Source organism: Primulina huaijiensis, chromosome 15, assembly GCF_012295235.1.
Source record: "Primulina huaijiensis isolate GDHJ02 chromosome 15, ASM1229523v2, whole genome shotgun sequence".
In the NCBI taxonomy this organism is placed as follows: Eukaryota; Viridiplantae; Streptophyta; class Magnoliopsida; order Lamiales; family Gesneriaceae; genus Primulina; species Primulina huaijiensis.
In genome coordinates this window covers 23,272,663-23,288,812 of record NC_133320.1, presented here as the reverse complement: position 1 = coordinate 23,288,812, position 16,150 = coordinate 23,272,663, and the positions used below count along the sequence as shown (strand labels likewise).

The window sequence follows — 16,150 nt, the reverse complement described above, 5'->3', positions numbered from 1 at the left end:
TCTAATATATTGCCCCTCACTTTTTGTAGCTAATATTATCTTATCTGCAAATAACATATACCGGAAATGAGAAAAGAAATGGAAAATATTGGTGGATAAAAACATCAAATGGATAATTATTTTTTGACCGTCTCATAAATTTATATAAGACAAATTTACTTGATTTATATTTAGATTGAGAAATAATATTTTTGACATAAAAAATAATATTTTTCTTGGATCGAATCATATTTAAAATATGTGTTAACATAGTGACTTATAAAATAGTGTAGTTTTTTAGGCAAACAACTTTTTTAGGGGCAAATGAAACTTTTCTTTTTTCTACAAAATCACATCCAACATTGTTAATCAAAGATACAACATAATGAGTGATCCCCCCCCATTTTCTTTTTACTCAAATCTCAACGAATAAAGGACTACTCTCTCAAAAAAAGGTGAAACATAATACTATGATAGTATCCGTTGGATTTACATCCTATTTCAAAACCAACGGCGATCCTCATTTCTCTCTCCTCCCAAAAACCAGAAAAAGAGAGGAGAAGAAGAAAAGAAGCTCTTCTCTAGGAAATGATTCTTGTTTGGGTTCTTTGGAATCGAACATTATCGATCTCTCTTATGGTTTCCTTCAAATTATCGTTTTTTTTTTATAAGGTACTCAGAAAGAGAAGATTCTGAAGGGACTTATAATCGAGGAAATATGAGTTTTTGAAAGTGGGCAATTTGGATTTCTGCCAAAGGTTGGATTTTTCGAGGTGGGAAGAAGATATTGCGCTCAATCATTAGACTCGTAGATCTGGGCTTTTGAGATTTCCACAAAAGATTGTATTTTCCCTTGTTAGCATCTCTCTTTTTTTTTTTTGGCCAAAAATTACAATATACGGAGTGTGCATTTTATATATTCGGGGAAGATTGGATCTGTGGGATCTGTTTTCATATTTCTGTTTTGTACTTAAATGGCAACAATTGAAATCGAGAGCGTTGAGTGCTTTTCTTCATCGGATGACATTGAAGATGAAGAGATGCAATNCCCGAACCTACCCAACCCGAACCCGAAAAGCCCCAACTCGAACCTGATTTTTTTCGTGTTGGATCGTGTCGGGTTGACGGATCGTGTTGTATTTTGACACCCTTATTTTTTGGTTTTTTTTTCTATTTATTTATTTTTAATTCATATATCAAAATTATAATATAATATCTAATTAGTTATATATTTTGATCATCATTTAAATATAAATCAAATAAATTATATACAACATTCTATATACAAGCATTGGTTTTATAGAAATTTTAGTGCACGTGAAACATGATAAACAAGTATTTTTTTTATTAAAAAAATAGTATATTTATTGGTGGGTCCCACCACGAGTTAAACTTCATAAAACCAAAACCACATTTATCTGTCTGTGTAGCCTCGTTCCATGCAATTCCATACAATCCTAACTATTCTCGCACTTTCACTCTGAAAAGTCAGACTGCTTCAATGAATCGGACTCTTTCTTCGGGCGTCTGAAACGGAAACCCGAAAAAAGAAATAACAATAATGGACACAAAAATGGAGCGCTGTTGAGCTTTTGAATTTTCGAAGTCAGAATAAAGTACTCCAGCGGAAGATTGTTCTTGAATTACTCGAGAAAGGGTACTGGTAGGCTGCTAGATTACAATTGGCAACTCAATTACTCACGCGCAAGTGGCATTAAATTTTGAACCGCTAATGATGAAGTAGCCTTTTTCGCCCGATGATGGGATATATATTCCCGGTTTTGAGGTTTTCAGAAGGAGGGTTTTTTAGGGTTGATTTGATTTTCGTTGAAAGAGTTGAAATTTATGGAAGCGGCGGCAGGTGGTGATGATGAGAAGTTAATATGCGGGAGGGATGGTGCAAGCGGTTTGAGGGGATGGAAGTTGCAGGCTTTGAGCGGAAAGTCCCTGGAAGGGAAAGCTGGTGATCCTGTTGGAAATGAAGCGGGAATTAAGACGGAGGAAGACTTGATTATTTGCGGCAGTGGAACTAGTGGAAAATTGGAAGGCGAAGCTGGTGATCCTGTTGGAAATGGAGCGGGAATTAAGATGGAGGAAGACTTGATTATTTGCGGCAGCGGGACTAGTGGAAAGTCCCAGGAAGACCAAGCTGGTGATCCTGTTGGAAATGGAGCGAGAATTATTTGCGGCAGTGGAACTAGTGGAGGCCAAGGGGCGGAGATTGCCGAGGAAAATGGAGGTGGTGGTGGTGGTGGTGGTGGAAATGAAATTGTTGCGGTGCAAATGGGGGCTGTTGGTGGCACTGCCATTAAACGTAGCGAGGAGGCTGTTGTGAAGAAAGTTGAAGCCATTGAAAGAGGGGAAGCTTTAGATATTGTTGGGTCTAGTGGCGTTGAAGGTGGAGATGTTGGTGCTGGAAAGAAGAAACGGAGGCCCAAAGGTTTGAAATTTAGGAAAAAAGTCTCTGTTCCGAATTTAGTTGAGGCTTTGAAGGAGGAAGCTAATGTCAGCGGCCAGGTAGGTGGTGTTGTCAAGGTGAAAAAGTTAGGGAGACCCAAAGGTTCAAAAAACAAGCCTAAAAGTGCCGTCGGCCATGAAATTGATGCTCTGCAGGCGGGGAAAGATGTCAGCAATGAAGGTCCTGTTGTAAAGGAAAAGAAGAGGGGAAGACCAAAGGGTTCAAAAGGTAGGACAAAAATGGTCATTAAGGATGAAGGCGTCTTTGTGCATATGGGGCGTGATGTTAGCAGAACAACTGGTGCAGGGTTTGATGTGAAGAAGGAAGATGTTGGAACAGTCGGAGTTAGCGGAAGTGAGCAAGTTTTCGGTACTTCTGGGATGATGCAGCCAGTTGGCAATAGGGATAAATTTCAAGGTTTCGGGTTATTGGATAAGGATTTCATTAGAAATATTGGCTACGATGGGAGTATTAGAATCCCTGAGTTTAGTGGTCTGGGCAGCGAAGGTTGGGATATGATTGTGAATAAGTGTGGGATTGGATGGTCGATGGGGTTGGACACCAGAGTTACTGGCATCGAACATCAAATTGTAAAGAGGAAGAGAGCCCAAGGGAGGCCAAAGGGTTCCAAGAATAAAAAGAAAATCTTACATGGGACAGATGTTGAGAAGAATCATGGAATGCTCGATGCTACCTCTCAGAACAATTTTGATGGAAATGAGATCGTGAAGAATATTGATTGTCTAAAAATGCCCACAGGTTACAAGAACCAGAAGTCACATTTGGCTATCTGCGAGCTACAGAAAAAAATAAAAAGTAGTATCACTGATGGAGATATTGAGCATCTTGGAAAAAAGAATGGACTAGAGGCGCCTAATTACTCAAATGACAGAAGAAAAGCAGCACGCACATCTGAAATTGACCATGGCACGGTTAACATTGGAGTTCACTATGGTGTTGGTGAAGTGAGACTTGATAAAGGAAAGAACTCGAATAAAGAAAAAAATATCATGTCTGATGAACTCAGGGGGATCTTAGGTGATTATTTTGCAGTTGATGGAGATGGGAATGCGATTAATAAGAGTAAAGATTCCAAAGGTTGGGCGAAAGGTTCAAAAAATATGAAACAGAGCATTGCAGTTGAAAAGGATAGCGAAAAAACAGTTGACGTTGCTCCTAGTATCAAGCCTGGGGCTGAACTCGTTAAAAAGGACAGACGAGGGCGACATCAGGGGTTGAAGAATAAGGAAACACTTGTTGCAGAGAGAGATCGGGTGAATCTTGGTAGTGAGAGTATATACAAAAGCGTTACGGAGAAGGATGAGTGCGAGCCAAATGGTTTAAAAAGAAAAGCATGGATGGTTAGTTCTGGAGAATATGTTAGGGCTCAAAACAGACGCAGTGGTAAGCCTTTGACGTTAAACATCAATGAGGGCTATGAATCTGTATTCATGGGAGAGAAAATGCCCAATTATTGGAATGTGAAAACAAAAGTGCCATCAAGTTTGGGAAAGTCGGTGAGTTTCTTCTCCACATTTGATCCTAATTGGAGGTGTTGAATTAATAGCATTATAACCAACCTTGCCTTTATTACCAAATTCGGATTAGGATAGTGGTTCCCAAGTAGATAATCATTATTATTGAGTCTATCAAGGGGAAATTTTTAATGCGGACAAACATTTATATGTCTCACTGTTCTTTTAAGCCAGTCAACTTGGTAGCTATTTTTTCTGAGAACCTACCTGGCTCTTCTGCATTGCTGATATCATAAGGCTTGTTTAAGCATGGTCAAATTTAAATTGAAATGTTCATGAAAATTTGGTGATGTAAGACAATGAAGCAGTAATTAGTTCATTCAAAGTCAAACGTTTCTATGTTGAGTTTATGACCTCAGTGTTCAAATGTCATGTCTGAGAAACAATTAGACATTCATGTTCTCAGCGTTAAATGTGATAAAGTGACTGTCACGGAGTGCCTTTTGTGAAACTAAATCTAACCATCGAAAGAGCTTAAATTCGCAGTGACATGATGTAATGCATGTATTTTAGTTTATAAATGATTCCTTATCTTTTGCATGTAGGCCCACTGTTTCACCAGGTGGAACTCAGTCAAATTGATATTGTTTGTTTGTTGTCTCGCTGAGTGGGGGAATCAAATGTCTGGCATAAATGCAGCTTGCAAGGCATGACTGTTTTTTGGTAAATATAGAAGGAATGTTGATTTAAATGAAAAGGACAAATCTTAACTTTACCATGCTAAATCCTTCATTGGTGCTCTTTTTTTAATCGATTATTTTTTTTGTATTTGCTCGCATATGATTTTCTTATCTGCTTTTAATGGAATTCATGTTGGTGTTTATCATTCACTGCATCATGTCACTATGGGGTTTTTATATTTAGCCATCTTGTAACTTTCAAATTCTTGAACATGTCTTTGATTCCGATTCTTAACTTTTGTTGAGGATTGAAACCATTAATTTGCCAAAAGTTTTTAATATTTGCCAAAAGGTTGAGGGTTTTCAAAATTAATCTGGGTTATGCCAGATTCTTCCCTTTTTGCACCTGAATTGAACTGTTGTTGTTTGATAACTATTTTTCCAGGGATCTACCATACGGAAGAAGCAGCGGAAGTCAATGTGTCACCAATGCTTGAAAAGTGATAAAAAAGGTGTTGTCATCTGCTCAAATTGCAACATGAAACGTTACTGTTTTGAATGCATCGCAAAGTGGTAAACAAAGCTCCTAGTTTCTTCCATTTTCTAGAATTTACTGAATAAAAAATTGCAGTTTCAGAGTGGTAACTGTATGACTTGCTAGTTTAACAATAGATTTTTCTTGCATAACAAGTGACTTCATAGATATTATTCAAGAGAAGTGAATTTGAAAATAAAATTCTAAATGGTACATTTCCACTGATGAACATTGTTCATATAATCATCATTGCCGTGTTGGCTAGGAAAATATTTGTTAAAATAGGATTTCTCAATGGTATAGGTATCCTAAGATAAAGAAGAAAGAAGTGAAGGAATCATGTCCATTTTGCCGTGGGAATTGCAATTGCAGAGCTTGCCTTCAAGCAGACGTGCTCAAAAAGGTATGATGGCTTTATGTATGATGTAATTCTTCCGTTCTTTTGTCACACATCATATCAATGTTCCAAGTATTCTGAAAAAAAAAAATTGGTTCTTTTAGGATGTTGAAAACGAAGTAGGTGAGAATATCAGATTGAGAAGATCCCTATATTTGCTCGTCAACATTCTGCCTCTCCTAAGACATATACAACAAGAGCAGAAATCTGAACTAGATGTTGAAGGCACGATACAAGGTACCACACAAAGTAGCTGGATCTTATCTTTAGTACCACAAAAAGTAGCTGGATCTTATCTTTCTAATTCATGATTACACTTTTAAAAGCTTCCTCGCGTTTCTGCCATATAAGGTGTTCCAGTGAATGAAGAAGGTGTGACACTGGGAGTATTCGAAGAAGATGATCGAGTATACTGGTATGCTTTCTCTGCAAATAAGGCATGACCATGTTTTCTCTTTACTCTTAAATAGAGGATTTAATTTTAGTGAAAACCAAGACGAATTTAGTATGCTTTTCTTTCACATTTTTAACTGTTGGAGGAGAGTTGACTGTCTTTATTGTACGCTAGGGATAGTCTTATTTTGATATCGTGTATTTGATTGAATCTATACGCATTCTATCTAAAATTTCATTTGTGCTATACCTCTTCTCTATATTTTAGCTTGATCTCAAATCTCGTGACGTGATCTTTTGGATTACTTAGTAATGTCGTATTTTCACTAATCATTTAAAAAGAGTTTCTAGAATTGTTGGTGTCATTTCTATTAACAAAATGTGCTTCACGATGCCACAAAATCTGAAAAGGAAATCCTCTTTATTCAACAGTAACAACTGTGAGACATCCATTGTGAATATCCACAGAAGCTGTCCCAATCCTGACTGTTCGTATGATCTCTGTCTCGATTGTTGTTACGAGCTCAGAAAAGGTCTTCAACTTGGAGCTATTCAGGAAATCATTATTCCCAAGTCTTCAGATGGTACAAACCTTGAAATTCCTCCAGCCAATGGGATAATAGAAAATGTGTTTTATGGCTCCCCTAAGTGGAAAGCCAAAATTGATGGCAATATACCATGTCCTCCCAAAGCGCAAGGTGGTTGTGAATCTGGGAATTTAGAGTTGAGACGGATTCTTGATGCTAATTGGGTGGATAAATTAATTGGGCTCACTGAGGGGCTCATTACCAATTATCAGTTATCAGATGTAGGCTTCTCGCAAAAATGTTCTTTGTGTGTTTCAGCCTCTTCTGCTCAAGAGGACCATGTCTGTTGTAATGCAAGACAATCAGCCTTTCGGGAATACAGTCAAGATAACTTTTTGTACTGTCCTAATGCTATTGATCTTGGAGATGCTGAGTTTGAACATTTTCAAATGCATTGGAGGAAAGGTGAACCTGTGATTGTTAGGAATGCCATGGCAAAGGCCTCTGGTCTTAGTTGGGAGCCCATGGTTATGCTGAGGGCCTTCAAGAATGCGAGCAAAAAACTAAAGGAAGAGACTTTTTGTGTGAAGGCTATTGATTGCTTGGATTGGTGTCAGGTACTTCTTGTGTACGTGTATTCGATGTATATTTCATGCATTGTACGCTTTTCATCTTATCATACACACTTCTGTGTACTCCTTCTTGGACTCTCTATTCCTTCAATCTGTTACAAGTGTAATTTATGACGATAGAAAGTGCTGTTTAAAAACATTCTACCCCAGTTCTGTCCTATGCCAAATTGCATTCTGGCAAATTGTACTAGACATCAGCTATTGGAGTTAATATCTGTATGTTAGATGCAGAAATTTTGTAATAATTTGGTTTCAAATGTTATAGGTTGAGATTAATATTCGGCAGTTCTTTGAAGGCTACTTAGAGGGACGAAGTCATCAAAACGGATGGCCTGAAATGCTGAAGTTAAAGGACTGGCCACCTGCAAATTCTTTTAAAGAATGTTTGCCCAGGCATGACGCTGAGTTTATGGCCATGCTTCCCTTCAGCGATTATACACATCCTCGATCTGGTTTCTTGAATCTTGCTACAAAACTTCCTGAAGGTGCTCTAAAACCGGACTTGGGACCCAAGACCTACATTGCCTATGGATATCAGAGAGAACTTGGAAAAGGCGATTCTGTTGCAAAATTGCACTGTGACATTTCTGATGCGGTATGCTGTTGTGAAAAGTCAGCTACTATTCATGTTTTGCGGTTGGTTGATGCACCTTTTTATTTTTGGGACCTGCATTCTCAGTATTTTTGTGGTTGTTTCTTTCCTAAGAAAACTAGAATCTTGAAAATATGTGATCGTGAACTCTATGAGTTAGCTTATCTATGCTATGCAATGACTGATTTTAAGATCATTCACTGATAGCTAATTTCTTGAATATGGACGAGTTGACACTTAGTCTAGCATCCATCGGGCCTTGCTTTTAAGAGTGAAATCAATTATAGAATCTTCATTAACGTCGTCAAATGGTCTGCACTTTTTCTTTCCAGTTTTCATCCGCATCTTTGAATCCCTTTTTTGAACATTTTCCAAATTTGGAGTCCAAAACACCTTCTTTGTTTCTTAAGTTAGTTTCACGACAGATCTTATCTTTGTTGATAATATGTTCATCAAGTTTTCTGTGGGACAATTGAATTGCTTGCATTGCAAAACTGCTTCAAGATCTTCAGATATTTCTGATCGTTCTATAAGTTACGAAACAGACCTTGGTGCTTTTTGATGCGTTGGCTTGAATTTTAGTCATGATATTTGCCAGGTTTTATGATTATGCTATATTATAGTTATATTTTACTGATTTTATAGTAAACTTATTTTTGTCATGACGAATATGTGGATTTGTTCAGGTAAATATATTAACACACACAGCTGAAGTGAAATATACCTCGTTTCAGAGCCAAAGGATTGCTAAGTTGAGGACAGAACTTGAAAATAATTTAAAGACATTTTGGCAAGGCACACCAGCCATTAATACTGATATGCAACCCACTGAAGTTGCTACTCTGTCACACCAGATTTGTGAAAATGCTACCTTTGATACTCACTCTCCATCTCAGTTTCTGAATTCTGAGAAAAGGGAAAATAATACACATGAATTAAATAAAGCCTGTGGTCTGAATAGCACTTTAGATGATCGCCTTGATTCACTCAGCTATATTGATACTCATCAAGTACAGCATCCCGATTGCTTGAATAACAACTCCGATGCCAATAATAAAGATCGAATCGAGTCTTCCGTGATGGATTCTACTCCAAATGGGATGAACCGTCCTGAAATAGCAAGAGGTGGTGCTGTTTGGGACATCTTTCGTCGGCAGGATGTGCCCAAAATAATCGAATACTTGCTTAAACATCAGCAAGAATTTTTTGATCTTGACCATTCTCCTGTGGCCTCCGTAAGTACTATATCTTGGAAATTTCTTGCGTTTTCTGAAATCCCATATTTCACTTGGCCTATTGCTTTTGATTTTAGGTTGCACATCCTATCCATGACCAGGCCTTTTTCCTGGATGAAAAGCACAAAAAACAGTTGAAATTGGAGTTCAGTAAGTTTTTCTTTGTGAGACTGATTTAATTTAAGTTCAGACCAAGCAGTTCTAATATGATTTTTACGTCATTTTAAGATATTGAACCATGGACATTCGAGCAATATCTCGGTGAGGCTATATTCATTCCTGCAGGGTGTCCCCACCAAGTGAGGAATAGACAGGTGTATCTCTTACAGAATTTTCTTAGAGGATTATGAGTGATGAATATGTTGAACTCTAAGTTCTGCACTTTTATAGCTTTTAATCGCTTGAGTTTGATTTCTTCATTTCAAATTCTATACCTGTAAGTTTATTCTCGGTTCAGATTGTAAACTCTTGTTCCTATGTTGTTTTGATGGCTAATGTACTCTTTACTGAAATCTTGTTATTTATATATTTATCAGTCCTCCATGAAAGTCGCTTTGGACTTTGTATCCCCTGAGAATATCCAAGAATGCATGCGTTTGACTCAAGAATTTCGGCTACTTCCAAAATCTCACAGATCCAAGCAAGATATTCTAGAGGTAGTGCCCTCTAAAGTCTTTCTTCGAGGAAAATATTACGAATCTTTTCTTTTATATATGTGATCAACTTCTGGCTTTTTAACAGGTGAAAAAGTTGGCCGTATATGCTGCAAGTGCTGCAACTGAGCAAGCAAGAAAACTTTTGTCTAAACTCGAGTAAGATTTCTTAAAAATTTCTTCCATGAATACGCGACAACGAATAGATCGACTTGCCTTGGCCCCTGTTTTCGCTCATCTTGATACTGTTTTTGACTACCTTTTTACAGTTCGGTTCCGTCCAACTGCAGCTGAGACAGTTGGTTGAAAAAGGCTGGGACTGTGTAAATAATGTAGCTAATGGTTATATAATATGGTCAAATTTATCGCTCTCAACTTCTGTGGCCGCGTATCTTTCGCACATTAGCTGCACCAAATGACCATGTAATTATTTATATAGACAATAAAAACGAATAGTTTGTATATAATATCTCTGATCTATAAAATTTATTTTTTTATATAAAAAAAGGGACAATAAAAACTGGTTTTATATTAGCGTTTATAAAAATAGATTGTTTGACAAAGTTGTTATTTTGACAATTAAAACATGTTATACCATATGCGAGTTGATTCTATTACAAGTTATTGGAACAATACGAGTCTTTTTACGGGTCAACCAAAGTGGTGCCTGCTATCATTTTATTGGTTCGCAGTTTATATCAGTTTATAAAATTTATTTAATATTTCTTATGCATGAAAAAGGAAATAAAGCATTCCATTTTCATATATAAAAAATTAATTTCCACATCTAATATATTGCCCCTCACTTTTTGTAGCTAATATTATCTTATCTGCAAATAACATATACCGGAAATGAGAAAAGAAATGGAAAATATTGGTGGATAAAAACATCAAATGGATAATTATTTTTTGACCGTCTCATAAATTTATATAAGACAAATTTACTTGATTTATATTTAGATTGAGAAATAATATTTTTGACATAAAAAATAATATTTTTCTTGGATCGAATCATATTTAAAATATGTGTTAACATAGTGACTTATAAAATAGTGTAGTTTTTTAGGCAAACAACTTTTTTAGGGGCAAATGAAACTTTTCTTTTTTCTACAAAATCACATCCAACATTGTTAATCAAAGATACAACATAATGAGTGATCCCCCCCCATTTTCTTTTTACTCAAATCTCAACGAATAAAGGACTACTCTCTCAAAAAAAGGTGAAACATAATACTATGATAGTATCCGTTGGATTTACATCCTATTTCAAAACCAACGGCGATCCTCATTTCTCTCTCCTCCCAAAAACCAGAAAAAGAGAGGAGAAGAAGAAAAGAAGCTCTTCTCTAGGAAATGATTCTTGTTTGGGTTCTTTGGAATCGAACATTATCGATCTCTCTTATGGTTTCCTTCAAATTATCGTTTTTTTTTTATAAGGTACTCAGAAAGAGAAGATTCTGAAGGGACTTATAATCGAGGAAATATGAGTTTTTGAAAGTGGGCAATTTGGATTTCTGCCAAAGGTTGGATTTTTCGAGGTGGGAAGAAGATATTGCGCTCAATCATTAGACTCGTAGATCTGGGCTTTTGAGATTTCCACAAAAGATTGTATTTTCCCTTGTTAGCATCTCTCTTTTTTTTTTTTGGCCAAAAATTACAATATACGGAGTGTGCATTTTATATATTCGGGGAAGATTGGATCTGTGGGATCTGTTTTCATATTTCTGTTTTGTACTTAAATGGCAACAATTGAAATCGAGAGCGTTGAGTGCTTTTCTTCATCGGATGACATTGAAGATGAAGAGATGCAATCATTAGTTTCTTCTCACCCCCATTTGTTTTCTTCAAAGAATCTTAATGTGGTGCCCTCTGGAATGGCTCCGACAAGCGTCCATGAATTGCTTGAATGCCCTGTCTGTACTAATTCTATGTTCCCACCCATTCATCAGGTATGCTGTTTCTCTTAGTTCTCTTATTTGAGCTTTTTGGGGCATATCCTTTTCTTTGGGTATATTGTTTATTCAATCTTGTGATTCAATATGCATACCGTTACGTGTTAATTGGAATGTGATGCTTTGGTTTTACTTGTTTGAAACTGAATTAGATTAATTGGATTTGCTGTAATTTACTAGGGTTATTCACAGCATCTACGCAGTCATGATAATCTTGGTTGCATTATTCTTAGGTGAAATATATTAATATAGTTTTGGCATTAGATGGCGATGTGTGGAGAATTTTCTAGTTCAGATGATGAATATGCAAAAAAGGTAAATTGCACTTCCGCAAGCATAGATGTTTTTCTTCATTCAGAATCGGAATTCTATTTCAATATTTTGATTGGCCTGTGCTGTAGTTTTTGTAAATATACAGTTGTAGTATCTAAGTCTGCATTATTTTTCTTTCAATTTCAGGATATTTACGTATGAGATAACTGGAAGATGAGAAGTTATGTTTCGTAATACATTAAAATTTGTGTGAAACTGGACACAACAAACTTAGTCGCGTATACTGGTACTGTATTAAAGGGCTTGAGAGGAGGATGTCTTTGCATTTGAGATTTAAGATTCTGATAATGACATTGTCACTTTTCGTTTTGTCCAATATTGTCTTTAGTATTGCCATGATTTAGTGTTCCTGAGCTTTGACTAAACTTTACAAGCTAGAAAACAATATCTAGTTCCTGTTTATTTGTGTAACATGAAGCATGGTTGATTGATAATGTGCTCTTTTACAGTGTCACAATGGGCACACACTCTGTTCAACATGCAAGACAAGAGTGCACAATCGATGTCCTACATGCAGACAAGAGCTCGGTGACATCCGGTGCTTGGCATTGGAGAAGGTTGCAGAATCACTAGATCTACCTTGCAAATATTATTCTTTGGGATGCCCGGAAATTTTTCCATATTATAGTAAACTCAAACATGAAGCAGTTTGCAATTTCAGACCATACAGTTGTCCCTATGCTGGATCGGAGTGCTTGGTTACTGGGGACATTCCCTTCCTCGTATCCCATTTGAAAGATGATCATAAAGTGGACATGCACACAGGTTGTACTTTTAATCATCGCTATGTGAAGTCAAATCCTCGTGAAGTAGAAAATGCCACTTGGATGTTAACAGTGAGTTCACAGTCCCTTTTAGGTACTTTGGATTTGATTTGGGCAACAGTAGTATGAATCTATGATGTTCTTGATTTTCGCCAGGCTTCAGATCACCTCTAATTTATTTCTTTTGTGAACTAGACGACTTCTTGTGCATATATTCTAGTGTTTTGTAATCTTCTATATTCAGAATGAATAAACTCTTTACTTAATTTGAGTGTGTCCAAAGATGATTTTCCAAGCTATGCGTGCTGCTTTTTATTCGCATTGTCATTACCATTAGATCATGTGATACACCTTTTGGTTCTACATGAATCTATGTGGATCTTATTGTGTTTCGTGTGATCCAATATCATCAACACTTGCAGTATATGCCACCTGATAATAGTATAGAATTTGACATACTGGTAGTGCTCGTCTAAACTTTTTATATGGTGTCTGCATTCTTAATCTTGTCCATTTCCATGTTTTTCATTAGGTATTCCATTGTTTCGGGCAATATTTCTGCCTTCACTTTGAAGCATTTCAACTCGGAATGGCACCAGTTTATATGGCATTTCTTCGTTTCATGGGCGATGAGAATGAATCCCGCAACTTCAGCTACAGTTTAGAGGTTGGAGCTAACGGCAGGAAGCTAATATTCGAGGGTACACCACGAAGCGTTCGAGATAGCCATCGTAAAGTAAGAGACAGCCACGATGGGCTTATTATTCAAAGAAACATGGCACTCTTTTTCTCTGGAGGTGACAGGAAAGAGCTTAAGCTTCGAGTCACTGGAAGAATATGGAAAGAACAGCAGAATCCAGATGCTGGCGCCTGCATACCAAATCTTTGTAGTTGATTGAGCACCTTGATTTTTGAGTAAGATTTTACGTGTTTTCTGGCTTTTGTGTGTATGCTTAAGGGATGTGTACTAATGCTAAACTTCTGCTGTTCAACATATCAAGTATAGCTTGTTAACTGATTCTTGGAAATCATTTATAGTTTCCTTATTAAATGGGCGTTTCAATCAGTCATTTGCATGATGAACGGGAGATGATCATTATATTTGGGTTGTGGCTTTGAAACAAGCAACCTCTGAGAAAGGACCCATAAGCATAAACAAGTTAAAGATAAATATTCATATTTTAACAAAAATTTACCTTTTCAATGGACTTCATTTATTTCATATTCACTAAGAATGTACACGTGCGATGCACGTAGGTGACTAATAAAGAAAAATATAATCATGAGAATTAGATAATGTTTAAAGTCGTTTGAATAACATCATGTTTATAAGTATTTATCAATCTAAATATATCAAAACATAATACATAAAAATACATTATATGTTTTGGCCACGTTCGTTTCCGCTCCGAAGAAGAAGGTTTGGATCTTTCAATCTTATGTCGTGAGGGATGTGACAATAAATCATATATATTCACTTATTTATATGACATTTTTCAATCCGCGACATAATACAACGCTCTTAAATGATAAATCAGCAAAAATATTTTTCATTCAAATATCATTCAAAATGAAAAAACAATAAAAATAAAATTAACATAATAGTGAATTTTACCAAAATCAAAACTAAAATGTACTTAAATGGAGTACACATAGACAAACTCAAATAAAATTCTCTTAATTTACTAAATTATCATAATAATGTTAAAATAAAATCATTAAACTTGTTATTAAGGTAAATATCACTTTTGCTTTTGCTAACTTTTAACACATTGCGAATTTTATTTAATTTCTATGTTTTTTTAGAATACATATTATAGATAATTAATTTTATATCAGAATCAATCATTTATAAATTAATATTGATGATTAATAATTTAAGAGAAATAAAATTTTAACATAATGCCACTCAAATAAATATATATAGTAAAAAACATATATAAATAAAATAATATGTAATATTCGGTTAAAAAATTTTATATGTAAAATTATAATATATAACAAATGATAATAAACTATCAATATAATTCATATTTATTATAAGGATTACATTGATTAAATTTTTTTAAAGATTATATCATAAATTTAGTTTAAAATTTAGAAGAAGAAAAAAAGAAGAATGTGTATTAATGTCCAAATATATCTAAGATGGACAATGAATCACAAAAATTGACTAAGAAATGTAAATAAATAATTTTTTTTACATAAAAGTTAGAAAATAAAGAAGAATGTGAATTAATGTCCAAATCTATCTAAGATGGACAATGAATCACAAAAAAACCCTTAAAAAGACATATTAATTTAATTTGCTAACTTAAATGAACAAGAAAATGTAAAAAATAATTTTTTTGGCATAAAATTTAAGAAATAAAGAGGAATGTGTATTAATGTCCAAATTCATTTAAGATGGAAAATAAATTACAAAAAAACCCTTAAGATAACCTAATAATTTAATTGGCCAACTTAAATGAACAAGGACATATAAGGAAATTCACAATTGAAGTGATATATTTATATGTACGTTAGATTTTACTTTTTCTTCTTTTGTATAGTTTTATAGATTATTGTTTTAGAAATCTTTATTATCAAATAACATTCAAAAAAGAAATTAGGTATTTTCTAAAATATTATCAATAGTGTATTTTAAATTTATTGCAAGTCTAAATGATATTCATCTCCAAAAATAGGGGAAAATCAGAAGAAGAATGCAATATGACATGCATCAGATGAATATGAAACTTGATTATTTTCAACAACTCAAACTTCAATCGCATCTCCGACGAGACACAATTTTTAAATACTTCAAACGTTTTTAAAATTAATACCAACATAATTTTTTTTAACATACTATAATTTAATTAAACTATTGAATGTGTTACTATATATATCTAATTAAAGAAGTTCGAAATGAGCAACTTTTTGCAAGTGTACTACTAGGAAAGATACAATAATGGTGCTCTCAATTTAACTTTAAATCTTCACAATGTAAAAAGTTCATCTATCCATGCAAACATATATATTTGCGACTCTTTCGAACCCCTTTACGCCTTATTCTACCCTTGAGAACAACTTAAAGGAGATGGAACCATCCAAAGTAATAAATTCGTGCTCTTTTTTTTTTTTTTTTTTTAATTATTATTATTCTAAAGTTGCAAAAGCATCTGCCTCGGTTTCCATCTCTTGTTGAAATTAATTTAAAATGTAGTTTTTAAAACCATTGAGTTTCTCTTGTTTTGGAATTCTCAATTATGAAGTTAATTTTGTCTTCTAGTTTAATTAAATAACACTCCCCCTATATTTAATTTAATACAATAGTTCATCTAAATTCAAAATAAAAATACGTGATATGTTGTATTAAAACATATACAAAATAATGTTACTCCGGATATAATAGAGACTCAACTTCCCTATTATCGTTGTATAAATGTAGAAAGAGGGCACTCACTTTTATGTAGATTCTCGTGCTTTTGAATATAACACGAGCTTATGATTCCCTTTTGTTTGCTTTTAACTACTTTCTCAAATGGAATATTTACATTTTTTAG

At 34.8% G+C, this 16,150-nt stretch overlaps 2 protein-coding genes across 3 annotated transcripts; both read left to right on the top strand.

The window, feature by feature from the left end:
* The first annotated feature begins 1,385 nt into the window (after positions 1-1,385).
* Positions 1,386-10,051, top strand: LOC140958889 (uncharacterized). 2 transcript variants are annotated; one of them, XM_073416478.1, is made up of 13 exons: positions 1,386-3,954; positions 5,038-5,165; positions 5,431-5,530; positions 5,629-5,761; positions 5,876-5,939; positions 6,350-7,061; positions 7,342-7,671; positions 8,355-8,903; positions 8,981-9,053; positions 9,132-9,217; positions 9,440-9,559; positions 9,645-9,715; positions 9,826-10,051. In XM_073416478.1, the coding sequence occupies exons 1-13, from the start codon at positions 1,825-1,827 to the stop codon at positions 9,848-9,850; spliced, it is 4,521 nt and encodes a 1,506-aa protein (XP_073272579.1). In that variant the 5' UTR covers positions 1,386-1,824; the 3' UTR covers positions 9,851-10,051. The 2 variants fall into 2 exon arrangements, 1 of the variants encoding a protein (XP_073272579.1); XR_012171847.1 differs by lacking the exons at positions 9,645-9,715; positions 9,826-10,051 and having other exon boundaries at positions 9,132-9,339.
* A 661-nt stretch (positions 10,052-10,712) lies between these two features.
* Positions 10,713-13,708, top strand: LOC140960058 (E3 ubiquitin-protein ligase SINAT3-like). The gene is made up of 3 exons (XM_073418175.1): positions 10,713-11,505; positions 12,291-12,677; positions 13,138-13,708. The coding sequence occupies exons 1-3, from the start codon at positions 11,296-11,298 to the stop codon at positions 13,498-13,500; spliced, it is 960 nt and encodes a 319-aa protein (XP_073274276.1). The 5' UTR covers positions 10,713-11,295; the 3' UTR covers positions 13,501-13,708.
* The last annotated feature ends 2,442 nt before the right edge of the window (positions 13,709-16,150 follow it).

Excerpts from the sequence above, each read along its gene's own strand:
- LOC140958889 (XM_073416478.1), top strand. The coding sequence starts at position 1,825 with ATGGAAGCGGCGGCAGGTGGTGATGATGAGAAGTTAATATGCGGGAGG. Across the intron at positions 5,166-5,430 it reads TTTGAATGCATCGCAAAGTG|GTATCCTAAGATAAAGAAGA; the intron begins GTAAACAAAGCT and ends TCAATGGTATAG. Across the intron at positions 9,218-9,439 it reads ACCAAGTGAGGAATAGACAG|TCCTCCATGAAAGTCGCTTT; the intron begins GTGTATCTCTTA and ends TATATTTATCAG.
- LOC140960058 (XM_073418175.1), top strand. The coding sequence starts at position 11,296 with ATGGCAACAATTGAAATCGAGAGCGTTGAGTGCTTTTCTTCATCGGAT. Across the intron at positions 11,506-12,290 it reads TGTTCCCACCCATTCATCAG|TGTCACAATGGGCACACACT; the intron begins GTATGCTGTTTC and ends GCTCTTTTACAG. Across the intron at positions 12,678-13,137 it reads ATGCCACTTGGATGTTAACA|GTATTCCATTGTTTCGGGCA; the intron begins GTGAGTTCACAG and ends GTTTTTCATTAG.